The sequence below is a fragment of the Genypterus blacodes genome, unplaced genomic scaffold (genome assembly GCF_046128005.1).
Source record: "Genypterus blacodes isolate CSIRO-AG114 ecotype Tasmania unplaced genomic scaffold, CSIRO-AGI_Gbla_v1 ptg000054l_1, whole genome shotgun sequence".
Lineage (NCBI taxonomy): Eukaryota > Metazoa > Chordata > Actinopteri > Ophidiiformes > Ophidiidae > Genypterus > Genypterus blacodes.
In genome coordinates this window covers 27,149-54,620 of record NW_027466866.1, presented here as the reverse complement: position 1 = coordinate 54,620, position 27,472 = coordinate 27,149, and the positions used below count along the sequence as shown (strand labels likewise).

Below are 27,472 nucleotides of genomic sequence, written 5' to 3'. Positions count from 1 at the left end.
GTATGAAGAGGACTGCAGAGCTGGAGCTTTGCCATCTGGCTGTGCCGAGGGAAGGAAGTGGGGAAAAAAAAAACGACAACAACCAAAACGGATCAAGAAACGATTCTCATTTTGCATGCGCCTCGTCATCTTGTTACGACATTTTCCTTGAGATGTATATTATTATTTCCTTTGATTCCTTGTATGATTCATTGTCAGCTGCAAAATAAAGCGTATGAAAACCATCTCCCTGCTCGTATCCCTCACGGTGATGAAGAGAAGGAAATGTCACTGTGAGGACATGGACAGTAACGCTCTCAGCCTGTTTGTTGTTGACATTCAGCAAACAGTGGAGGGTCAAGCCGACAACAATATCCATTTCTCACTTTATTACTGTGGATATCATGAACGCAGCTTCTCTAATGCATGCCTGAAGGACCCTAAACATGTCTTTAACACATACATTAATGCAATTCTCTTGCCAGCAGATAATAATAAAAAATCTGGTATTCTCGCCATTTCACTGAGTCTGGTCACACGTTTGTTTTGGGAATAATAGGCTGAAACTATCAAGGAACGTTTCCCCTCGCCAGTTTAAGTTTGCTGAGTTGTTTTTGCAGTGTTGCGCCATCTCATTGCCAAGTATGAATGGTGAGTATGTATGCCATGTAAAGGAGAGGTGTGTGGGGAAAGAAAAAAGGAGGGAGGGAGGGAAGAGGGAGAAACTGAAGCCACATGGGGACCAGTAAACAGGCTGGTGTTGAATTCCAACAATGTGGGAAACAGCAAACACTTCAGTCAGTCCAAGAGGGAAACCTCAGTCGCCGGGGTGCCTGCGAGTTGTGGCAGCAGGGCTTGTGTTCCCCGGGCCCTGACGGGAGGACGGTGGGCGGGTTGACACCACAGAGCTACAGGAAGCGGGGCTGGAGCAGAAAACACAAACAAACAGCCAGCGCTGCTCAGTTTCTGGGAGCTGCAGCATGAAAAATCTGGACAACATCATGGCCTCGTGTTGACAAGAATTTCAGGAGTTTGCTTTTGGGCTGGTGGTGAATGGAATGTGCCATATCTTAACATATTTGTGTGTATATGTGTACGTGTGTGTGCGCGCGTGTGTGTTTGTGAGAGAGAGCAATGCACGATCAGCCATCTTCTTTTCCAATAACATTGCATCAGCCTTTCCCGAAACAAGCTGTTCTTGTTCTTTATTACACAAGCAACAGATAAGAGATTAGTTACGAGCACTTTTTGTGACTGTAGCGTTCAAGGACCAAATGTTTCTTTGGCCCATTAAATCAAACATCAATGAATGATCTCATCGCTGAGAACGATTTCCAGTCCTCACTTTCATTAAAATCTAAAACGATGAAGTCCATTGGAGCAGAGAACGGCGCAGGTAAGACAGGAACTCAAATGAAATCCTTCCTCCTCGCAAACATCCCCCATCTTCCTCCTGATAAACAAACAGCCTCTCTGAGTACTGACTTTGGATTTTGTATTTGAACTTCTAACAACATATTGGCCCGAACAGAAGCAAATGTATCCCAATAAAAATATGTAAAAATACAATCTGAATCAGCATCACATTTATAGTTGCTACATAGTTTGCACATTTTAATCCGCCAGATCCAGATCTTGAACTAGATTTGGACCAAATTACACTGATCCCTGATCATGTACTAAAGCCACCTGATTACTTATGTAGATATTGACATACATTCGAACCAAATTCTTTACATATCAATCACTCAGTTTGCCTGATTTGTGCAACCCAGGACTGATATTGGTCAAAATAAAAGTGTTTGCTACAAAGGCCATCTAAGATAAAACTACAAGGACAACAGATTCATGCTGCCCATCATTAACACACATGTGGGTGGGACATCACCTATGTACATTAATCATTTTGACACCGGATGTGAGTGGTGAGACGGATGTACATGTCCGCTGTCTCAAAGTGCAATAGGTTGAAGATGGTAAAGACAATCTGAATGCAAAGCACAGTGTGGGTGTATATGCTGTATACATATATAGAGTATATATATATATATATATATGTGTGTGTGTGGTCTACACACTATGCACACGGCCACACACACTCACACACATTACTGCACATTATACATACAGTGACAGGGGGATGAGGTCGACACAAAGCACAGGATGATCACTCAGGCATAGGCCACACATGCACTTTACAAGTTGCTCTGATAGTGTTGTTTCCACTGTCGCTGCCTCTGTGTTTGTGTGTGTGTGTTTGTGTGTGTGTGTGTGTGTGGCCAGTACTTCTGCCAGTTCCGCCTCAGTTCCCTGCTCTCATTGCTAGGCGACTATTTAACCTCACCTCAAACAACCAGCCGCCCTAGCAGAGACGCACCAACGCAGACACACACACACACAGGCGGATGTCAAAGGGGTGACGATCTGAATGAGACACAGCTCGACTGCCTCGTCTGCGTGTGTGTGTGTGTGTGTGTGTGTGTGTGTGTGTGTGAGTCTGAGGCCTGCCCTGGTGGTTGATGCAGAACAGGTGGAGAGATCCACTGTGCTGGGTGTTTGCCAAGAGAAGGGAGACACTAACAAATACATTTGTGCATGTATATACGGGCGCACACTAGCATACACACCAACGACAGTCCCTGACACGTATCGTATGGATTGATGGAGGCAGAAATAATATGCCAGTTTGTCCTTCGCATTATCGCAGACGCCCTCTCCTGTGCCTCATTTGTGCAGCGCTCTCCAAGCGCCATAAATCCTTTATTTCTCAGTTGTGTTGTTATTCTATATTTACGCGTCTTCGTTATCGTGCCGGCTCACATCTAAACAACCTTGAAAACGCTGCGATCAAGACTGATAACAATAGGTTGCAATTGCACTTTGAAGACCAAACAACATTAATTAGTGAATAAAATGGAAATGCATGCACAGGCGCCGTCAAGTTCGCCTGGGTATATTAAGAGAGAGGCAACATTTCATACATATTTCTATCTGTAATCTCCTTCTCTCTCTCTCCCTCCGATAGCGCTCCTCTGTGAGGTACATAAACAGGAAGCTCGTCTCCACTGATACGGCATGTTTCAGCGTGTGACAGGTCATCTTTGTAGTGGTGGAGTGTAACCTCTCAGTTCTTGCTAAACCTTCAGGATGCACGTCGCTCCTCTCCCCTCCATCTGCCGGGCCCTATGAAGTCTGCGCCCGATCACAGGAGCTTTGACTGCAGCTTCTGTCTTTACCACATTGCAGTCGCACCTAACCCCTGAGCCACATCAACAACACAGAGCAAAATAAAACAGACATGAGTGAAAACATCCAGATTTCTTTTTTTTTTGCTTTTTAAGTGTATAAATCGTGTTTTCAGCCCCTCCACCTCCCCTCGGGTGTAAATTTCTGAATATTTTGCTATGAAAAAACTGGTGGAATTACACTGAGACGTGCATGTTGAAAAGGAAAAACTGTCAGACAAGCAGTACTAATTTAAGACGATCACAGATCTTCTTTACGATGCACAGTAGCTATGGAGCAGCTCTAACAGGTCTAATCATACATGTTCAACACAAATCAATCACAATCTACATCTTTCCTTACGGTGTTATTTGTGATAACCAAAAGATTTCGGTATCCAAATTCTGTTAAATGGAGTCTAGTTTTCAGCAAATTCACTCCACTGTATTGACAATTTCATTCAATAAAGGCACCCAAATACCTGCAAAAGTCTGCGATAGGGTATCAGAATGACATGTCAACTGTACAGTAAGAATGTCTATATAACCACTTCTTGGTTTCCCCTGGAGGAAGACCCCTTTTCACCCCAGTTACCTGCCAGCGACACCTGAAAGTTTCAAGGGGAAGAGAGTGAAACAGATGACAATATTCTCTTTATGCTAAAAAAAATCCCCCAAATCAAAAGAAAATTCTCTGTGTTAAATAAACAATATAAGCAAAAAGAACACATGAAGTTTGCCATTGGTTTAAAGCGGCAGATCAGTGCGGAGAGCCACTTTTAGAACAATGGAAATTCAACACAGTTATTAAACATCTTTCTACCAAACAGGCGTGGAAGGCATGCGTGTTGAACTAGAGGATCTCTGGGTGCAGCTCCCCTCGCAGACTGATGCATCACTTTTCATCCATCCATCTAATTATTCCCTCAGAAACCTGAAATTTGAAGATACAAAAGACCGTCCCTATCTGTCACTGAGCACCATTGATCTTATTGAAAGAAAATGTGGGTGTAGCGGAAACCCAATATAACTCATGCCATTAAATTCCACACAGCATTATTCACATACAGAATTGACAGATTTCTGTGAGACGTTTCTTTTAATCTTCAACTGTTGTTGAAGAAAAAGGGGGAAGAAATCCTACACTCCAGGCATCTCTGCCTTTTCCATATTTGCAGTGAGGTTAACAAAAAAGGCTATTGAAGTAGGGAGAAAAAAAACCACTCCCCCACCTAACTTGTTGATTATTAACACCAGGGATTGAAAGGCAGATGTGTTTCCTGTGTTGGAATTGTCAGTCTGAAATCATCGCTGAAGCTTTTATCAAAGCAAAATAAGCTGATCAATTCCACATGCTCTCGCTGTCCATGCAAGTCAATCCACAATACCATTTTTGTCAATAAATTCTCAAGACATTGCCAATTAGACTGTGTGTGTGCCCTGGGATGTGTATGCATTTTTCATGTGTAGGATGGCAGGAAGCAAGACTGCGTGGGTCGAAGTGTGTGCATATGACTGTTAAGGAGAACTGATTAAGTATAGGCTGTCACACGCACAAGACAGGCTCAAGTAAATCCTTAAGTAAAAGTAGTAATACTGCAACGGGAAAATCTTCCTTTAGAAGAATTGGAAATCCTGCATAGCGGTAGAATTGAGTCTAGAATCAACAATAAAAGTGCATTATGGAACGACTCCCATACAGGATTTCACCCAACAATGTCGAAAGACCTTACAATATGTTTTAAAATCCAAAAATGAAATACAATTGGGAATAAAAGCACATCAGAGATTGGAGATCATGCTTTCAGGTTGTATAATGCATCTCTACAGGTTAAGTACATTCACCAGCTTCTTTCACTGACTTCAACTAAAGTGTGTTGTTACTGTGTGTTGTGTGAGCTAAAACAAGAGTGAGATACAAACTGTATATATAGACAACAGCAGAATTTTAGGGAATCAGTGTCATGGTGTCAGTGTAACTAAAGCATTCTGATAACAGCACAAAAAGTACAACATTGCCGTCTAACTTGCAGTGAAGTAGAAAAGTACAAAGCTGCATGAAAAACACACAAAAGACTCAAGTCAAGTAGAAATACATGAAAAATGTTCCATTCAACACACACACACACACACACACACACACACACACACACACACACACACACACACATGTAAAAACATCTGATGGCGATGTTGTCAATAATGGACAAAGGGGAGGCCAGTTAGGAGTTGGGGTGAAAGTGCGTGAGAGTTGGAGTCGGACAGTAGGATCTCGCGGTATTTGACAGCTCCCCTCCACTCTTGCTGCCTTGTTGACACTGCTGGCACTCGGGTCAGGAGAGCGCAGATGAGGGGGGCCTAACGGAGAGAGACTGTCTGCAAACACGTACGCAACCCTCCCCCGACACACACAACACTCTCTCCCAGCTCTGCAACGCCACGGGCCCGCGGAGTGGACGACTCGGACTCGGAGCGACCTTGGGGGAAAGAAAGGGAAAGTCACAACAAAGACAAGCGCCATATAACATCAGGAGGAGCTGTGAAGGAGGAATAGCTTAGCAACAGAGTCCCACTTCCTGGTAAGAAATGACTGTCAACTTCAGAAAGTCAACCGCTGTAAACGGCGAATGAGCCCCGCTGGACACTGTCACAGAGGTTATTTTCTGTTATATATCTGGATTTATAGTCTTAAAACGCGTCCAAAGTTCGCTGGCAGCAGCCCGGACGCTGTCATGGCACTTGGCGGTAAATAAAGTTTCTACAAAGTTCGGCTAGTTAGCTTAGCTTGGGTTAGCGCAGCAGCAGCAGCATGCCGGCTAATGTTAAGCTAACTTTCCACTACGGAGTGTGCTGCTTAGTGCCTATGGAAACTCTTATATTGTAAACATTTGTCTGGAAAGTGACAGCTATAGATACAGAGTGTAGCCAGTTGTTGGTGCCGCAGCGTATGTGATGGTACAGTCCGCTCTCTGCACTTCCTCTTTAAGTTTACAACACGTTTCTATCCCGGAGTTTCAGCGTTTATGTGTCATAAGTCCGACTTTGAGCTACAACGGATTCCTTAAAATGTGTATTCCTCTGTGTTATAATGTGTTATTCATTTGTAATTAGGGTACTATAGCTGGAGGCAAACGGTGAAGTGTCATAACTAAACTAGTACCTGTTGCTATCCTTTGTGAGCTTCTCTAACTTTTACAAAATCCTTGCTGCTGTATTCAATGAAAGTGTGAAGTAGTATCAAAGCAGATCTGTTCTTGTGAATGAGCTCAGGTAGTTTTGTCAGTCAGTGGTGTTGTTAATGGGACACCTTTTCACTGATGCTGAGCTGAGTGCTGCATGGACTCCTCAGGCTCAGTTGTGTATTCCAGTTCCTTGGAAACGCTCCCTCAGTTCCGGGTGACAACAAACCACAATGCACTATTGTGGTTGGAAGACATTCACAGCAATTACATTATCACCTTTCTAGTTTACAGCAAGCATGTTTGCTTTGTAAGAGTGCAGGTCCAGACTTCATCCTACAAAGCCTAGGGACTAAAGCTGTTGCAGACTACATGAGGAAACCAGGGGCAGTGAGACCATGATAGTCCAAGGTTACCCTGCATATCCACAGCCATTATTGATCTAAATCATTGGGCCGTGTGTATGGATATGAGGAATGAAATCCATTAAAATGAAGTCGTATCACTTTTAATTCAAGTCGGCAGTATGTCAACATTTACCTGCAGCATGTGGCATTTCAAACTGATTACGCTGCATCTCGCATCTGCTGATCCACTCAAACTCAATGGTCAAGATAGCTGCTGATGCTAAGAAATAAAAAATAGCATGCTGTAGTTGAGCAATAACGCATGAAGAGTAATATGAAATGAAACACCATCATTCAATAGACCAAGCTTTATGGTGTTAACCCATTTGTGGCTCATAAAATGATTTATTTCCTGTTATAACTTACTTTTTACACAATCTAATTTTATATTTACTGAGGTGACTTGTTCTGTAAACTGTAGTGGAGTAGCTTTTGATACATCTATCCATTTAAAGGGTGTACTTCCTACACCATCCCTGCCATCTAAATCCATTTTAGTGAAAGTGCTTTCTTGATTGTCTCGGTTAAATTATTTACACAATATGAGTCATTTGAAAGAGAGTTAATGGAAGTGGTAAAGAGATGTTTAGTAAAGGAGAAAAAGAAAAAGGGATCCATGACTCACTGTCAGAATTGTTGCTCAATGTTCAGTGGACTAATTCCGTGTTGAAATTCACATTGTATCCTTTTCCGTATAGACTTGCAGTACACTAAAATTAGTAGAACACATTGCATTCCAAATATCCAGAACAACAAGAAATAACAATCCAGGCAGGTAGGCGATGCCGTACCTCTCTAAGGTCTGACCGTTTTTAGGTCACACCTAGTTAGTGTTACAGTTAGACCTCTGCCATGTTTCTGTCACTGCAAAGGTATTGCAAAATATTTCAGGCATCATTTCATTACATTTGGCTACATGCAGAGGGATGATTCAGGCGAGGGGAAGTGGGAGCTGAGGTACCTTGTTGACCTCATTATTACTCACTTCTCTGTTGCCACATGCAATTATTGTCAGAGCCAACAGGTTAATGTCTGCCTGCATCATCAGGTGACGGAGACGAACACTGGCTTGGTCTGTGAAGTTGATCATCAAGGAATGTGTCATGAACCTGATGATCCTCCAATGGCTGCCAAACGTTTACATCAGACAGGGTTGAGAAGCGTCTATCTCTAGCGGAAGGGGATTTGTGCCAGTATAACACGCTTTGAGTTTCTGCTGGTGAGAGGTGGATTGGTTTTGACAGGCTTTGGCAAAAACATAATTATTTATCCCTTCTTCTTTTGTTTGGATTAGATAAGAGTAGCCAGACTGAAATGTGGTTTGTGGTTGTGATCAGCGGTGCTCAGTGTGGTGAGTGACAACTGCTGGAATCTGAAATGTGTAAAAAGACAAACCTTGGGAAAACTAATTGAATATTCCCATGTCACTCTTAGGTTTACTTCATTTGTGGAGGAAATATTGACAACAATGGTACAACAAACATGGGAAATTAGATGACTCCCTATGTACATATACTGTTTATTTACCAATCCTTTTCCTATTTTTGCTTTGTGTCTGTACTCGTATAAAGATATATAAACATTGATCAAGGGAGGGCTGAGCAAATTTACAAAATATCAAAATTAGATTTTTTCCCAGCGTGTAATTAGTGTAATTAGTACAGTATATAAGCACATCAACAGCCTAGAGTTTCATTGCTTACTTTGGTGAACTAGTTGTTGATTTTAATTAGCTGCAGTTGTGATGGTCAAAGGTTGAAGTGAAGTTTCTCTTCAGAAGGATACAGTTCATAGTCTAAGTCAAATTTGCAGCTTCTGAGTCTCGCCCTTCAATCTGTCATTTTGATATAAACATGATTAATATTTTGGTCCCAGGCTTTGTCCGTACACACCTACCTGTATCACTCAGGTTAGTTGGGATGGCAGCTTGATTTGCAATTCCAAAGCCGAGTTTTACATGAAATGTCATTCAATGTGGTGTGGAGAGCCGCTGCACCCAAAGCTGAATTTACTCAATTCCTCTGTGCTGTGAGAGTTTCCTGTTTGAGCCCTGGAGCTGGCCCACATACTGGATTAAAGATCAGATGAGACATTTGTCATCTGACCACTTTAACAGTCATATTGCCTTTGGGTTTTCACAAAGAACAAAAATGTTGGCTCCTTTTTTTTTTCCTCTCCTTTAACAGAGCATATTTGAGGGAAGATGCTTCCCGGGGCCATTTCGAGCTACATTAAACACTGTCTTTTGCATGATGTCAAAGACCTTGACCTCGGCATTCCTCTGAAACAATGCTGGCAAAGGTAGCAGAGAACCGCTTAGGACATAGACCCAGTTGGTGTTCCTGCATCACAATAATTTGTTATATTATGAAATAGCAAAAAAAAGGAAGAACATTTGGTTAGATGCCTTTACTGGAAGAATTTGGAATCGACTCTTTCCTTTGCCAGGAATCAGTTTTGGTAGAGTTTAGAGGAAGGTCTTTGGCAATGAGAGTGGGCTGTCTAAGAAGCATCTTATAAACAGCCAGTCTGTCAATATTTTTCATATCCGCCTCCTTTCTATCTTATGAAGGGTCACTGATGTTTCAAAGATTCAAATATCCTTGGAGGATGCCTTGCGGCTCCCCGCGTCACGTGAAAGTTCTCAATTTCGCTGTGGCATTGATCCTTTTCCGCATCGGGCTGTACTGTGCTCTGGGGGAAACAGACTACAAAGACATGCAAACCAAAAAAATTACTGACCCAGGACCCCTTGTAAAGTTTATGAAACGCTTCCAGTGCTCCTGGGTCAGCTCATGGCATGACCACACAATATCAGTAGCTTGTTTTCACTACCAAGCGTGGAGGAGAAAGGATTTAGTATTGATTGATTTTAACCCCTTTTACTGCCCTGGTCTTACTTTCTGAAATTGCACTGAGAAAGTGAGAAAACTGTATTTGTTTATAATGATTTAAGCAGAATCTAATTGCAGTACGTAACAATATAATTAAGCAACAACAAACGTCAGTATAATTCTTGATTAAACATTTTGAAATGGATCCTAGAATATAATAGGAGCATTACATCATGTCGGATTTACACAATGATACTAGTACTAATTTGAGTGGAATAGCTTTGTACGAAGTCTGTTGTGGTTGATGAAGGCTGAAGGCTCCTTGTATTTCAGGGCGTCAGTATCCAGTAACAGTTGAAAGCAGTGGATTGAGAAGCATTCAGTTATATTTTGGTATGAGAGCCTGTGACATTGGACACAGTCTTGTGTTGGGGCTATATGTAGTCAGCAGTGCATAGGCTCATGAATTTTCCTTCTAGGTTTCTGTATGTTGACAAATAAATCACCATATGTGTTCCACATGCTCGCCATCTGAACAGAACTGCCAGAGCCATGTTGGCACATTGTGAACTGTGCTGGAAAGATGATTCTCAAGCAGTTATTGGCGATCATGTCGTGCCCCCCCACATCCCCCCTCCTCCCTCTCTATCGCTTTGAATCATCCAAACGCAAAAACACAAATCCCTCAGGATACAAATTCACTTTCACTGAGTAATTACAAGGCGCTATATGCCACTGTAAACACCACAGCGGTGACAGCGACAGTATGCATTTGTCATGAGATGAGACGGAAGCAGAATGAGAGGGAGAGAGAAAGAGAGGGAGAGTTTTTGTGTTGTTTGCTGACGGTGCTATGGGCATTTGTTCCAGCCTCACCACACAGGAGCCTTAATGTCTCTCATGGGATTTGCTGCAGCAGAGAGCAGATTTGTTTGAGAGCGTCCTGTTTTGACACATTCGCTCTGCCTCGGCCCCTCTGGTACGGTGTGAGAAGCCGGGTACATTACCCTCTTCTTTTGGTCTAAGTTACTATTTGTCTTTCTCAGGTCAGGACGAGTCTGAGTTGATCCACAGGACTGAGATTGACTGAGATTATTTAAATTAATTGGTGCTTGTTGTATAAAATCAGATCTCCTTTTTTTGCAACTGCTGTAACTGTGATTTTTTGAAACCATTAATATCGACAGCAATTTTGTGAGCCACCTTGGATAAAAAGGAAAAGGAAAGGAGGATGTCACAGATCTACAGAGACACTGGTTGGCTTGAGCATAAGTGTGCACTGAGCAGGTTAACATAGTAATATACAGACCTATAAATGGTGTAACTTGATAACAGCAGATACTCTGTGAAGAATAATTTGTACTGGGGCAAAAAACCTTGACTGGGACATTAATATTCTTTCCCTTCTCAATCTTCTCTTTGTTTGGCTCTGCCTCATTATGGGGGCAGAGGACGTCTCTGTCCATCCTTTCTTCCTTCCCGTATCTGTGTTTGTACCCTGACTCACAGTGGTCCTCTATAGTCTCTGGGTTTGGCCCGGGGGCTTTGAGGTCGTGGTTTAGGCCTGCGGGTATAAAGAAGGAAGAGGAGTCACACTGAGACGCTCCCCTTCACTCCAGCCGTCCAGCCTGCCCTGGAGTCCCTTTGTCTCTCTCACTTACCCTTTCGTTGCAACCTATTTCTCGTGCTCTCTCCCTGTTTCTAACTCTTCCCTCCCCGGTGCCTTATTTTCTCTCGCTGTCTCGTTGCTCTTGCCCTCTCTGCCCCGCCATGTTTGCTTCCCTTGTTCGCCTGCTCCCACTCGTCTGTCGTGTCTCTGTGTGTCCCCCCGTTCTTGCCTCTGCACTCCTCTCCCGTGTGTTCTTTCTGCCCAGGGCCTCCCCTCAGCCTCCTCCTCCTCGCCCGAGCCTGGCCCACAGTCAATGGGAGGCAGGCAGCCTGACTCCCTGAGAGCAGCAGGAAGCAGCAGCAGCAGGGGTTAGGGCTGTATGGCGCTGGCGGCCAGCTCTCTCAGAAGTCCTGCCAAGCCGAGGATGAGAGACCTTTGCCAGTGCGGTATTGGGGCACCGAATAAAAATATTTTACAGATGTCTGAAGGCAGACATCAGGAGTCAGCAGCAGCTTACTCAAGCCGAGAGTGGAGGTACATTTAAAGTACAAACTGCGTGTGCTCGTGTGTGAAGATTTAATACATTGCCTTGGTGAATATAATCATTTCAGGAGGTGTATGTTTGGTTTGAGAAGGATGTTGTGAATTCAGATTTGCAACTGTAGGAAAATTGATTGATTTGCTTGAGTTGCGTTTGAGGAGGGGGAGAATCTGCTGCCACGCTGTGAACGTCTGGCCAGGCTCCCAAACTGTTTAACGGTGAATATTTAACATTCTACCACGCGGCGACTGTCGGCTGCAAACGGCAGTCGGCAAGCAGCACAACAGCAAAGGCCCGCTTGATGCCGGACCGTAGTTGCGGAAGCCCACCTGAAAATGTTGTGTGAGCACCGCCGCACATCTTGAAGTTGTGATTTCAGAAGAAGGCAGATGGCATGGGCTGGTGGTGTCACAGCGTAAAGAAAACAACAACAAAAAAACCCAGCAGAATCCCCTGATGAAAGTGTCTCCCGCTCGCTTTGAACACGGAGTCTGTCATGGTTGGTGTCTGCTGTGTGGCTCCAGGACAAACTGTGATACGCAACTCCTGGAATTTGTGCTTTTCAAGTTCTTCATGTTCAGATCGACTGCTGGGAAAAAAAAACTGGAAGGGGGGGCAGGAAGTCTCATCAATATTAATATTGTAATGTGTGAAGGAGGCAGGGAAGACCTCTGGTTTAGCTGCACTCAACCCCTGTTGTGGAGCTTTTCTCTCCCTCTGTCTGTCTCTCTCGCTTGGTTCCTCTCATCTTTTCTGTCTTCATCTGCCGCCTCAGTAACTGGAGCTTTCATTATCTGAAAGCTGCCAACTCTGTGCACATTACAGAAATGCCGTTACTCAGATTCCTATAAGTTCTAGGGGTTAAGATACCTTCTGAATCTTGATCTTTGGATCTGAGGACAGGATTGGACAGTTATTCAGCTCCTGAAGGAGGTCTGAACATGTGTCACATTTGAAACCCACACAGACACTGGGAGAGGATCTCCACTAGGAAAGGTCTGAATTGGAATTTGTTCCAAGCTGGATTTGCTTCCCATGCAAGGGACATTAGTTCCAAAATAAACAAATGTTGTGTTGAAGACATTTTGATGTGCTTGTGTCCCTCTGAACCCCTCTTAGCCCTCAACATGGCAATGAGGCTAATTCCTGTAGTTATACAGATGTTGGGTGAAGGAGGCCAGAGCCGTCCCTCTGTGTGAGGGATGGTGGAACAGGTCTGACATCTCTCCTGAACTGAAAAGGGAAATCCCTGCAGGCAGCGAGTGGAGAGGGGGGATGGGGAGGAGGGTGAGAGTGTAGAGAAGTGTGACCCCTCAGGGGTAAAGTTATTCTCTGATCGTCAGCTACTTACACTCGCTCTCGCACACAAACTCGGATGCAATGTCAATGTGCTGGGTGATGCACTCATGCAAAGGAGGAGGAGTGTCTGAGGAATAAAAATAAACACAACTCCCTGTGTGTGTGTGTGTGTGTGTGTGTGTGTGTGTGTGTGTGTGTGTGTGTGTGTGTGTGTGTGTGTGTGTGTGTGTGTGTGTGTGTGTGTGTGTGTGTGTGTGTGTGTGTGTGTGTGTGTGTGTGTGTGTGTGTGTGTGTGTGTGTGTGTGTGTGTGTGTGTGTGTGTGTGTGTGTGTGTGTGTGTGTTGCTCTCACTGATCCAGAGCAACTTGGAGCAAGTGAAACTTTATTGACGCTTGTAGAAAACTGAATGGATACTTTCCTTCTCATGAAATTCATCTGAGGCAGAAAGTACATTAATGGGAATTAGTAGATTTAGTATTCCTTCTTTATTTTCAGCGCTGGATGTTTTTGACAGCTTCAGTTCCTCAGCTACGTGTACTTACACTCATTGACAGTATCCGTTTTTTTCATTTTAAATTTAAGTTTCACAAAACCTTGAAAACCAGAAGTAAATCTTGAGCAATTTGATGCATTTGGCTTTGCTGAGTCGGAGGCGTATTGGGTCAAACTGAATCCAGAGTAAACTGAGGCTGCGATACTGGAAGCATTTGAAATGGACACGTTATTGTAGAACCTCATGCGAACCAGTCATCCTCCTTGGTGCTGTGACAACATGGCTGTATACACATACACACACACATACACACACATGCAGCAGTACTCCGTTTGACCCTTTATTAGGTAGCACTGCTCTGGATCTGGTTAGAAGCTTGTGTGCGAGTGTGTGTGCGTGTTTGTGTGTGTGTGGCAGCGAGCAGGGCCCACCGCAGAAGCCGCAGCAGGCTGAAACCGAACCAGAGCCAGACCCAAGCTTGATTTTTGTGGAGCCACGTTCCCATGGGCACACTGTTAGCATGAATTCAATATATGCACGGAGTTTACATTCATTTCTGTATGAATCTGCATCCGTTGCTGCATATTGATGTCTCTTCTACTCCTCTTTCAAGTGCCAAGTTTGAGAAGAATCTAGGGTCAGGGCCCGGTATGTTTCCATTACTCCTCACAGAGATGCTGAAGATTTGTGGTCGCACCCCCTCCTCTCCCTTCCCCCCTCCCCGAGCAGACGAGAAGGTCTGGGCCCAGTAAAGCCCCAACACGAGCCCTTAGCCTTCACGTTAGCACTCAGCTATGTAACGAGACATGCCTGGGAACTGCTCCTCTCACATTACTAATGATTTGGACATCTTGCTCTTGTCATTTCCTCTTAGACAAACTCTGACGCTGACGCAGACTAACTGCTTCAAACTATCCGGGGAGAAGGGGGGAAAACCTGCTTCAGTACGAGAGAGAGGGAGAGAGAGAGGCTGGTCGGTCAGGCCGCGCTCACCAGATTCTTTTAAATGGCTGGCTTAATAGATTTAAAAGACAACACGGGTACAGGTCAGTATTTGCCGCTCTGGCCGTGTTGTCCTTGAGCGCAGACAGACAGAGCTGGAATGAGATGCACACAGGCGAGAAATCCCTGATGCTGCTGTTGAATCAGATGGACTAAAGGGACATTTTCTGCTGCAGCATTGTAATTCCCACTCTGTCTGCTTACAATACCGAAATTTCTCGCAGGAAAAATAACACTGAAAATTTGTGAGTGTTCCAGCTTTTGCCTCTTCAGCCAAATAACGTCCTTACCGTGACTTTTTAATTAATTTCCTGCGCGTTGCAAAGATATTATCAACTCTACCTGATGTTTTCTGTAGGCATATGTAAGAACAGTAATACATTTAACGTGCTTGGTAAATGAGTTCTTGTCTGTTGACTCCTGCTAAGGTCAAGCTTCAGTTGTTGTGATGAAGACCAGTTTCTTTCTCAAAAATGCAGTGTAAAACAATCCTGTATTCAGAACAAAGCAGCAAAAGGAATGTGGGGCTCCTGCTGTAATATTTCTTTCGCAAATTCCCCCATTTGTCCCCATTTTATTCCATTTTTTTCCAGGTTTAAGCCCTCCAGCCTCGCAGACAAACACAGTTGTAGCCCGACAGTGCAGAATGTCACATCTGATACGCTGGTGCCAGGGGTGATGAAACTAATTTGGTGGTCAGCGACATGGCCCACAAACAAAGCCTCTATTGGACCCCAAGCGCCGGGAGCTCTGGAAGCTCTGCAAGCTCTGCAGCGCTCCGGCCTGCGTGGTGCAGCATCACCAGCGTTGCCACGGGGCACTGAAGCAGCCCAAAGCCGCTGTGGGGGATCTCTGCTGTGTTTTGATGTGCAGATTTCGTTCAGTGGTTTGTAATATTTAAATAGATGGACAGCGGTGTTTCCCTGAAAAATATTCTCAATAAGTATTTAGCTTGATGCCTAATATGTTGCAATAATTATGCCTGTTAGAGAGAGGGGGTTTTGTTGTTGTATGTGCTGTTTTGTAATGTAGTTGTGCGTTAGTAGAATGTTTCTCACTATGAGCTCATAGGTCCAGAATTGCAGCTGGATCAGCGAGGCTAAATGAAATGCTCCTGAACATAGTATGCATTCAGTTCCTATTTTAAACCGAGGTGCGATGGTGATGTGGCATTCTGAAAGGTTGTGAATGTAGCCGGGGTGTGCAAGCGTACGTAGCTCAAAGCCCCGGGGTCCCGCTCCTCAATGCCCGGGGTGTTCTCTCTCTCTTCCTCCCTCTCTCTCTCTCAGACCGTTCCCTCACACACTAAGCTGCCTTGCCATTGATCATGCAACTGTCTAAAATGCATCTCTGCTTTTTGCATGCTTAGCCCACATGGTTTGCGGCGTGACTGTTCAGAAGCAACACGTCAATACAGCGTGTTTATTCTCTCCCATTGCTGGTATGATTTGGTTTCACCTCGTCAAAGGCGGTGGTCAGGAGAAAGGAAGAGGTATTGCGCCCGACAGGTTTTGTTTCACGAATACATGGCCTGTCTGTCACTCCTCTTTTATCATTGAAATTCGAGTTTATCTTTCACAAACCTGAGTGGAATGTTTTTGTTTGTCAAGGGATTATTAGCATCCGCCTTGGCCGGTGTCTCCGTCTCCCCAAACGAGCACATCAAACGTTGCTCTGCACTAACGAAGCGGCGCCAGCCCCCGTCCCGCCTTCTTCTTTTCTGTGAGGCACCTGCTGAAGTGTCGGGCGAGCCACAAAGGGCCGCAAGAGAGTCATCAGAGCGGCGGCGGCGGAGTGGGGCAGGACAATGGAGCCGAGAGGTGGCCCGCGCTTTCAGACGCGTGCCAAGCTTGTGGGCGACAACACGCGGCAGCAAAAGAGCACAGAGGAGGGCGGCGGGGAGGAGGTGAGGAAGACAAGAGAGGAAAGGGAGAAGGAGGCCATAGCGGGGAGAGAGGTGGGGGGGGCTGACACCTGCATGTGCTTGAGTTTGTCTCTCAATAGTGGACAATCATTCCAGTAATGTAGAGGCTGGATCCGTCAAAGCAAACCTGAGATGGAAGCGTTCACAAAAGTGCAGGTGGCCGTGTCCATATTTGTATTTTGTATTAATTATGCGCGTGCGAGTGACGACGTTCCCCTCAAAGACAAATTTGTAAAATCCTGTAGGTAATTTCATAACATGTTGAAGGCGTTTTCTCAGTTGTGGAAGAGTCGTAAATCAAACCCGGGGTGAAGAATCTCCCCCACGCTGCACAGTAAAGCACATTTTTAACCTGCTTCACAAGACGCGACGCAGACACAGATGTGTTTTGTCGTGGCTGCTGTAGGTGAAATATACACACGCATACACACACACGCCGGAACAGAACACTGTGCTAGTTAATGTGGATAGCGGGAGAATAAATCAACCCGGGCCTCACATGGAGCCTCGGCTATTTGTGCTGTGCTATTTACTTTTGCAGTGAAATAATCATTAGCCTATAAAAATGTGAAAGTGAAAAATGTAAAGGGGAGCTATAAATAGTTGGCAAGCAGCGCCATGGATCACTGGACTCGCACCGTCCCCCAAGACCTCCGCCGCGTTCTTTGTCTTAATTCCCTTTTTTATCATTTCACTCTGCCAGTGCCACAAGGGAGAGAGGGTGGAGGTCTGACTCGTACAAACAAATCTCACACACACACACACACACACACACACACACACACACATACACACACGAAACACAACAGAGGCATTTCAGATACATCATGTGTTTTGCCGTAGCGTGTCTTTACTTTTTCTTATCGAGTGTGTGTGTTTCAACTTGCCGACAAACTCAAACTCCGAGCACACATCCACCTGAATATCGAGTTAGGTTTCATACCCTCCTGTTATTTTGTATATCTCGCCCCAGAATTTGATCAGATATATTGATTTGTACATTCTACCACCCACCCCCCTCACACACACACACACCCACACACACCCTTTGCAAGAGATCTGGCCATTAGTCAAACAACGTTCTGCCTGTTGAATAATGAATCCCGTTTGATGTCGGGCGGCGTTGTTCGCTTCCTCTTGTCTGATTGGTGGAGATTCCGGAAAATTACTGAAATACTGAGTGGCTCCCTGATTAACTTTGTGTTTTTCGGCGGTAGGATCTGGAGAATGGGAACGTCCAGGCGGGTCGACTCTGTAGTGCGCCCGGCCGGCTTTGGCAAAGCTCACTTTCAAAGGTTTCTTTATCTCCCTGTTGTGATTTTTTTCTTTCCCTCTTCCTTCTTTTAGATTAAGAGACAAAGTTTCCTGTCTTCATTTTCTATTCCATCAAGTCTTGGACCCTCTTACTCAAAGGCCTCAAAGACTCTGTCGCACCCAATCTTCTCCGAGGTGTAATTGGTCGGATCCCGCTCCCCGTCTCTCTCCCTCTCTCGGCTCACGGTCCAACGAACACGAGTGCTCGCACATTCGGGCTAATGACTTTGAATGCTGATTAAAACGAATTGGAGAGCGAGCTACCTCTGTAGTATCCGGACCCCTCCATCATTAGCGCCTCTCGTCCCCCTCCTCTCCCTGCCCGTGTGTCGCCAGTGTTAGTGGAGCTTCTCGGGTTTGAGACGGGGCCCGGGGTGGGCTTTCATGAGAACAGACTCAAAGGTTTTCCCCGCTTCTTGTAATCATGGACACCACTCTTCCAGCATTTCCACTGTCGTCTTCTGGCTCCTCAAAGGTGCCTTTGATTCCCTCACATCCTAACACCCAGGCCAGATAGCGTCACATTTCATTACCCCCCCACGCATATGCACACACACACACACACACACACACACACACACATACTCTTTTCCTCTTTTCTGTCTGTTTTCTGTCTTCTTACGCTTTTTCTGAGCGCGAGCACTTCACTTCCCTCCGTCTTCCTACTTGTTGTCCTCAGACCTTGAGCTGATGTAGCAACTCTTCTCTTTGGCGCTGCTTAATTCCAGTACCATCCATTCCTTCCCAGTCTCTCGCCTTGATCCACTTTTTTTTTTTTTAATCAGCTCCCCCGTCTTTGTTTTCTGCTACTCCTGTATGAAATGAATAATGCAGAGTGGATGGAATGGGGATGAAAGAGGAGCTAAAGCCAAACTTCTGTGGTGCACAGCTCCACGTCTCTTTCACAGGACCATCAACACATCAGGGGGATAAAAGCTTCACTTTTTTCCCTTTTTTTTTTCTCCACCTTTTTTCTCAACTTTTTATATTTGTCCCACTCGTCTTCTTCCTGTGCCCGACACATTCGGTGCTTTTCTCCCAGTCAGTGTTGCCCCCGGTAACTTGAGCATGCTGCTTGTTGCTGTCTGTCAGTCTGTTTTATTTTTTTAGCGCTCGAAAACCTGGGTGGGGCTGTTGTGGGATGAGCAAGTGGCAACCGTGTGAGATGACTCCTAGCCTGAGACGGTATAGACGTACGTTTCCATTCTATTGCTGAATGAGTCTCAATATGACTAACCAGAATTCACCGACGCCTTGCCTTCGGCCATAGCTACTGACGCTTGCGAACATTCCAGCCCAGCAAAGTCCAGCCCTGTTTTTCTTATGGCAGAGAAAGAAGACTTTGTTTTCCAACAGAGTCGCTGTCTTTGCCAAAACAGCATCTTGCCTTTCCTGTTACCTCTGCGCCTCCCGAAAGTCTTTTCCACTGCCGAGCGACTGATTAGCAGCTTGTCCCTGCATCATGCCAGCACGTGCCAAACCTGATCCTTTTCCTTGACAAGAACCAGGACGAGATGTATCAAGATACAAGATGCCTTTTTTTTTCTCTCCATTGTTTAGTATTGGAATGAGGCCCGTTGGTGCCATTTAGGTGTATAACCTGCGTCGCTGCATTCTAAAACAATGCTGAGAGGTATTAATTTCTGTGTGTCTGTCTCTGCTATTAATGTTTCTGCTTTATTTCACAGTTTATAACCTTCCTCTTGGCGAATTCTAACTGCACAGCTCAGCGAAAGGTATACATAGAGCTTTCAACAATTACTGTCGCTGACTGTCAGAGCTCGCACTCAAAAGAAAACAACAAATAAAACCACCCAGTTTACCAGACGAGTGTTTTTCTGCAGTCAGTCCAGAGTCCAGCAGGGTTGGAGAGAATTCTCAAGTACAAAGAGGAAAAGTAGAATTAATGAGGAAAAACAACGTTGTTCACATTATGACAACAAATGAACAAATCAGGTGCGCGAGGAGAGAGGGAGAATGAAGCCCACACAGGAAAAGTGCTGAATAATCCTGCTCGTCTCCTCTTCTGTCCTCCTCTCCAACTGCCTCTCCCTTGCATCCTCTCTCCCATAATTACCTACGTGTGATTGATCCTGCTGCGAGGACGTGGTGCTGCAGTCTCGCGTTAGACGGAGCACAGACAGGATTACAGTGTTTGTTTGCTCTGTGGTGGTCGGTGGTCTGGACAGGCGATGTTTCCTCTCAACAACTACAGTTTGTCAAGGAAATAGATATGATTTGGTTTTTTTTGTAGCTCACCTGGCAATAGACATTTCCCAATACTTGTCCGCGTAGATCTAATGCAAATAGAGAGAGGGTTTGAAAGGGGATATGTTGAAACCTCAGAGCTCCAGTTGAATAAAAAACCACAGGGTCAATTGTTGTCAAACCGCCATGTTGCTTGGCGGCACGTTCTTCACCTGCCACTTCAGCCGGCCAGACGTCCTCAGCTCCCCGTGTGAAACACTTGCAAGGTCGACCATGCAAATTCCATCGCAGTTATGGAAATGTGCAACTCCCAACACTGCGGCCAGTGTGACCAGCGCCTCTGTTGACAGCGCTGTCAGCAGCCAACAACGGTGGCATTTTATCAGCGCGCTCCGATTCTAACGCCCGCATTTTATTTTCACAAGCAGCGCGACGATTCCACAATACGTCCACCTCACATTCGGTGAAGCTCGGGCACTTATAGGCGAGCCTCAGCGGCAAAACGTGAGACTTGACAGGTGTGTATATTTTTAGTTTGTTGTGTTTGGCCTCTATCGATTGTCTCTGTAGCGGCACAGCGAAGCCTGGCCGCGTCCCGATCCCCGGGGTTGTCGAGGCGGGTGTGTATTTGCAGCTGTCTCAGACGAAGGCCGCGAACTGGGCGCCGCTCTGCATCTATGAATAGTCTGGGATTTAGCTTTTAGCCGGCGCTGCCCCGGTCCTGCCAAAAGCCTAGCTCGCCACCCGTCTCCTCCGCACGTAACAGGAAGGCAGGCAGACTGCTACACGAGTGTCCGCCACTGTTCTTTATCTGCTGAATGTTTCGGAAGGCAAAAATTTCTTCTCTTTGATGAGATCACGGCCTTTGGTGGAACAGAGACGGCGAGTCAGGAAACAGGGTTTGTGTTGCAGGGAAGAAGAAAGGGATGCAGCAGATTTTAAGGCTAAAAAAGATGGGAGTTTAAATCAGACTGTGAAAGTTTGGTGCATATTCATCCAGTCAGTGTGCTGAGACTTTACTTTTGATGAAAGTCACACCTTCAATGAAGTAGCTGTGAGTGTGTTGCCTCGTCTCTGACCTCGTTTGCTCCTCTTGATTGAGTTAGCTTTGTTAGTTGTGCTGTGTTTCCTTGTGTGTGTGTGTGAGTGTGTGTGTTAATCTAATGTGGCAGTCTTAATCGATCTCGTTAATGTGGGACGTGGGAGGCGATAGAACGACAGGGTGCTCGGATGCCCCTCGGGTTATTTTGACATGCGGGCAGTCCGAGACACGCAGGGCGCTCGGGTGAGGAGTCAGGGTGCCAGTCCAGATCTCAGCAACACGCAAGGCCCAAGTGCAAAGAAACACGTGGAGCGGTGCGATGGTCCAGCTGGGTTCACGGCTGGTGAGGCCCCCTTTGACACCCAAATCAAAACACCGTGACACCCAGCCAGCCAGTCAGCCAAAACAGGCCCTAGCCTCAGCACAGCTTAATAGCTCCTGTTTCATAAACACAGCCTGAAACCAAACAGTAAATATGGAAGAAGGATCAGAATGGGATTTATCGGATGTATGAATGCATGGGGGTTTGCCTGCTGTCTTCTATTCCAGCTCAATATGGATTCTTCCAGTGAGAAAAACATTTATATTCACATTAAAACTTTAATTATAGCCCAATTAAGGCAATGCATTGATTTCCTTTTCTCTTTTCTTCTTTGAATATCACCATAATTACCTTGAAACTGGGAAAAATAGATGAATATTTACTCTGATTAACACACAGATTAGGCGATTCAAAATGAATTTACTTGTAATCGGAGTAAACAACCTCCGCACGCATTTCCTCTCCTCATACATACTGATGAGGAAATGCTTCATATATAGAATCTTTGAGCTAATTTCATCCATTTTTCTTTCTTGCATTTTTTTTTGCATTTAGCCCAATCGCAGACAGTTTAGTCTCCAGTATAGAGTGTGTGTAAGCGTAGTTGGTGATGACACACCTCATGGGCAGTTTTGATGATCACCAGTAATGCGCTGGGCTATATATGTCCACAAATATCTGAGAATAACTACAATTATTCTGGCCCCTTCGCACCCACAGTACACCCATACAGACATCCCTCCTTATTTTAATTTGTTGTAGCCTCAGGACTGTGTAGGCGAGCGGAGACGGTGATTGACTGTCATCCTCCCTGAGTGTCCTGACATTTTTGGTACACCTGTTAGGGACGACGTACTCGTTTAAGAGTCATCTAAGTAGGAGCACTTTTCCCCCACATAGCTCTGCCTGACACTCCAGGTAGACAGTGTAATTGTTACACCATGTACCAGAAGTATTCCTTTTCCTGTAGTTTGACCTTCTCTAACTTGTTACTGGTTTACGATGGATCTGTAGACGAGATGCAAACATCTTCTTCGCTGGTGAATTCATGGCAGCAGTCAACAGGAGCCCAGAAATAAGGCGATAGGAACGTTTCACATTTAAATATTCCCATCAAAAGTTAGTCAGTTAGTCTTTATTGGTATAATTAGGAAGTTAATAGTGGCTATAATCAAAGAATCCAACATTGCTTTTTTGCCTGGAGCATTACATCCTTATATCATTTGTAAGCCTCCTTTACATATGAATCGATTTAAACTTATTGAAACAAGGTTTTAATGTGAATCTCAGAAAGTAATATTCCCTGTATAGTCTCTGCAATTCCCAGGAGAACTACTGTTGTGCAAACACTGATTCTCATGATCTTCAAAGCACACACCAAGGCCAAAGAAACCCTGGAAAGAAAAGCTGAACTAATGCAAAATCAACATCCACCGTATTGGAAAAAAAATGCTCGCCCGCTCATGTGTACTTACATTACATACACATAGAGAGAAAGAACAGCGGACACACACACACACACACACACACACACACACACACACACACACACACACACTCGCACTCACACACACTCTCTCTCGCCATGCAGATGTCTAATTAGCATTATTAACCTTTTGTGAATGGGACTGATGACATCAGCGGGGAGACGGCTCCTCAGTGCCATTCCTCTCTCCACTGTAGCAGGGGATTTTTAATTGGCCAGGGAGGCTTGAGCTATTTGCTGTCTGTTCGTCAGAGGCGACCGAAAACGAGAGACAGTGGTACACAAATGACAGACTGACAGTTCTGTAGACAGACGGCTCTCAGTCTGGTGGAAAAACATGCAAATCTCCCACTGTGAAGTGTGTCGCGGCCCCTTTTCCTTTGTGTGGAAGCGGAGCCGGCGCGTGTCCATTTGTGCTGTGCGCACGGACTTGATGCAAATAAGATCTTTGACCAGGAGACAACAGCGGAATGTCATTATCCCAGAATCCATATACGTACATCCATACAGCCTGAATAAGCAAAGTCTGGAGTGCTTCTTCTTCTTCTTCTTCTTCTTCTTCTTCTTCTTCTTCTTCTTCTTCTCCGCTGCGTCTGCATACAGCATATGCTCGTTAACACGTTCCTGCGTTAACTCTTTCTCTCTCCTCCACCAGCACCCCGCCGCCTGTGCATTGTGCAGATGCATGGCATATTAATTAATGCATACAGCCATGCGCACACACATGCATTTCTGAACTGGATGTTTGCATGTTGAATACAATCCTCGTGCCAAAAATGAATAGATGAAAGTTGGTAACACATGATCGTTACGCCTAAGTGATCTGTTAGAATCTTGCCATGTTTTCTGTTGTAGTCTCCACTGTAATAGAATGGAGATCATCTGTCAAAGAAAGTGCTTACCACAAACTTTACATGGGCTGAGTGTAGAATGTAGGGCGTTGCTTGTGTACATATCACTTTAGCGTCATGCCTGTTTGTGTAAATTATTAATTCAGGTAACATTTAATATTGTGTCACTGTCTGTTCTTTGTCTAGCGGCGGGTCAAGCGACTGGTGGTGAAGTATCTTTTCGTAATTAGCGTATATCTATGCTCCATGCATGTATACAGGTACTCGGCACGCTCACCTCTGTGTGACCTGTTTACAGAAACTAGAATTTAATTGCCCCCATAACCAAGGCGAGGCTCCCTGGACACGTGCCAAAGAACCATCCAGAGTGGCATTATCTCCCTTTGTTAGCTTCTGTATCGCTGCCTGCCGTAGCTCTGCCGTGCTGCAACTTGAGACGGGCCCCGCACAAAGAGTATCAATCCCACCGCCGTGACCTGGGATCCAGTTGTGTTGAAACCAAACACCGGCAGCAAACAGCACTCTGTGGTTCGGTCGTTGGGTTGATCGAGGTTATTTTCTTTCCTGTACTAAGATGTGATGCTGAATTGATGTTTTCTGTGATGCATGATTGTCAGCATTGCGTCGGCTAACAGTCGTGTTTTGTGTGTTTCACAGAGGTGTAAAGGATCGAGCTCCTCACACCATGGATATGGACACACAGCCGCAAGGACAGCAAGCAGCAGTACCAGTGTTTCAACCCCAGGTAGGTTCTCTCACACACACACAAACACACACGCACACACTCATAATGTGCTGTTGCTCATAGATCTGAAGGTAAATCATTTTCCTTAATTTGTTATTTTAAAGCGTTGCATCCCGCCCACTTCACATTTATTCCGTACATTGCAATCGTCCCACAAGCCAGGATAAACTGCAGCCCGTGTGTGAGATGGACAGCGGTGGATGAATGTTGAATCGTATCTATTGATCAGCGCTGTGGAGGCTGGTAATGCCTGGCCTCCCTGCTTTGGTTCGATATGAATCCGGTCTGCTCGCTGCAGGTTTGGCCATTGGTGGGTTTTAATGCCTCCCTCCAACATCAGGCCCATTGATTTCTCCCCAGAAGGATGTTTTCTTTGCCTTCATAACTATTGAATAGAGTTTTAACAAAGAGGATCATCCATATGCCCTAGAGTACATGTGGATTTTTTTAAAAGAGAAGAAACTACACTAAAAATAGGTCTGTACTCACAGTTGTTGTTTTTCCTGCATATACAAGGGCACTGCAACATTAACTCTGGAATTGCCAAGGGGGTTAATTTATTCTAAGATTTGTAATTGCAAAATTAAGGATAATTGGGTTGCACACAAAGAGAGTCGGATAAAATCTCTAATGATTAATTGGGGTTTTAAACACACACACACACACACACACACACACACACCCACCCACCCACCCACCCACCCACCCACACACACACACACACACACACACACACACACACACACACACACACACACACACACACACACACACACACACACACACACACACACACACACACACACACACACCCACACACACCCACACATCGGATCTTCCAGTGTTTCCCAACAGTTGATGATGTGTTATTGTTGGAGCTTAATGACTTTGTTTGCCGCATTTCAATCTATTCCTAGCTGTTCTAATCACTCTTCGCTCTCCGGCTGCTCTTCATGCTGCGGTTATTGCCGGTGCTGAGAACTTTGTGTTAAACCCCGTGTTTTTTTCCACACGTAGAGCACATCTGAACTGATTTTATATTTCGTGGGAGAGAGAGTCAGCTGCCATATGTAGATGGATGTCTAACCGTCATGTCGATGGATGTCTTTCAACAAGTGCTGCATCTGTTTCTCTCTTTCCCATGGTTCAGTCTGCGCTGCAGTACGGCAGCAGCAGCAGGGGGGGTGAAGAGAAACCCCACCAGCCTCTTTTTGAAGAAATCTGAATTGTATATGCAGCGAAGGATATTCTGTATCACTTGCGATATCGTTTCTCTGGGTCCCGGAGGTATGATGCATATGCATTAGGTAAACGAGACGAGCTGGTGAGATGTGCATTTTTAATGGCGCATTTGCTCTTTGAGTGAGTGGGAGGGTTGGCGAGGAGGCCCCCTCAGATCAGATTCAGGCCGTCACTGTAGAGTTTGACAGACACAGGTCTGTCTGTGAGACACGGCAGCGCGGCTGTGGAGCAGGTAGAGAGGAGAAGGAGAATCACCTCTGGGGTGAATCCCGGCGATTTGACTGGCTGTGGATGAATATTGCATGGTGCTGTGCTCCAGGGGGCTCGTGCCTGGGAAAGGTGGGAGTATGCCCCTGCGTCCTTCCACTCTCTCTCTCTCTCTCTCTTCTGCTCCGTCTGTCTGTCTATCTGTCTGTCTCTGTGTCTCTGTCTTTCTGTGTGTCTCTCCCTGTGGGAGACGGCATCTCTCTGCCGCCGCTGGCCTTTCTGTGGCAGCCGTTGGCACTACTGGGATGTCACATCATACTTCCTCCCTCTGCTGCTTGTCTTCTCTCGCTCTCTCTTTCTGTCTCTCGCTCTCTCTCTCACTCACCCTCTCTCCCCTTTTCTCCATCTCCCGCATTCCTTCTTCTACTCGAGTGTCTTGTCAATTGTGTTTGGCAACGGTGTCATTATTGGCCTGCCCATCTCCCTCTCTCCCTCTCCCTCTCTCCCTCTCTCCTCTCCTTCTCCCTCTCTCTCCCTCTCTTAGCCTCTTTTTCCTTTCTCTCTCTTTCAGTCCCCCTGCTAGTGAGTCGCCCATGGCAATTGTGTGTCACCTTTATACCCAAGACACGCTGTCCCTCACAGATGTTACCCATAATGCCTTGCATTGCTGCCACTTAATCTTCATCCCCTGCAGCTTGTCCCTATCACCAACCAGAATGACATGAGTGAAAAGAGTAAGCAGAGTTGGATGCCAGTGGCACGCCACATGATATGGCCAGACTATGTTTTGTAACGCAACTCAAGTAAAAAGATGGAAGTCTTCATTATAGTGATCAGAATTTGCAAAAGGGAGGAGCCAATAATGTGTGTGCTGATGTCTGGACTGCTGCTTTGTCCAACCCCGGGTTTACAGTAAAGGCTTACATTAGGTGATTGATCTTCTCTGACATGTGACCCCATACTGTGTACCAATTATGGAATGACTTTGTAGGAAATGTAATCCAATGCATTCTAATTAAAGAACATTTAAAAGGATAATAGCCATGTTAACCCAGTTCATTATTCTCAATAATTCCATTGATTGGATTATTTACATCCAATCTTGTCCACACACACTCACACAGTCTGATTTTGCTCCTTTATGTCTTGGAACCCCCTTGATTCCAGTCTGGTCCAGGCGCTGACCTCCTCGTCATTCAGGGTGATTACTCCGTTCCCGCCCCTTGTGTGTGTCTGTGTGTTTGGGTTTAGTGTTTCTATTGAGAGCCTCTCATTGTGTCACACCCGTGCCAGGCGGATGAGGCGGCCTGTCAGTCACCTCTGGCCTGGCTGCCCTTTGAAGGCCAGGCCAGGGGGCGAAGAGGTGCCACAAATGGCCTGTGAAGTTTACATACACTGCCCACTGCTAAACAGATTAGCTCTAATGAAGTGTCTAATGCCGGGGCCGCCGGCTGACATAATCCTGCCTGGCAGCTCGGCCCCTCGGCTGCCAAAAAAGCTGCCCCCCCTCCAGCCCTGACCCCACCCTCACACGGCCTCTGCTGCCACCCAGGGCGACTCCACA

General features: G+C 45.5%; 1 protein-coding gene across 4 annotated transcripts in view; it reads left to right on the top strand.

Annotated features, from left to right (window-relative positions):
* Window positions 1-5,494: 5,494 nt before the first annotated feature.
* nek7 (NIMA-related kinase 7) overlaps window positions 5,495-27,472 on the top strand; it is a 47,220-nt gene continuing 25,242 nt past the window's right edge. The window contains exons 1-2 of one of the 4 annotated variants that reach the window (XM_076151421.1): window positions 5,495-5,782; window positions 24,372-24,459. In XM_076151421.1, the coding sequence (XP_076007536.1) occupies window positions 24,400-24,459 (60 nt within the window). In that variant the 5' untranslated portion in view covers window positions 5,495-5,782; window positions 24,372-24,399. Of the gene's footprint in view, window positions 5,859-14,539; window positions 14,612-24,016; window positions 24,266-24,371; window positions 24,460-27,472 lie in introns of those variants that run through there. The other 3 variants (XM_076151422.1, XM_076151423.1, XM_076151424.1) reach the window with 3 other exon arrangements.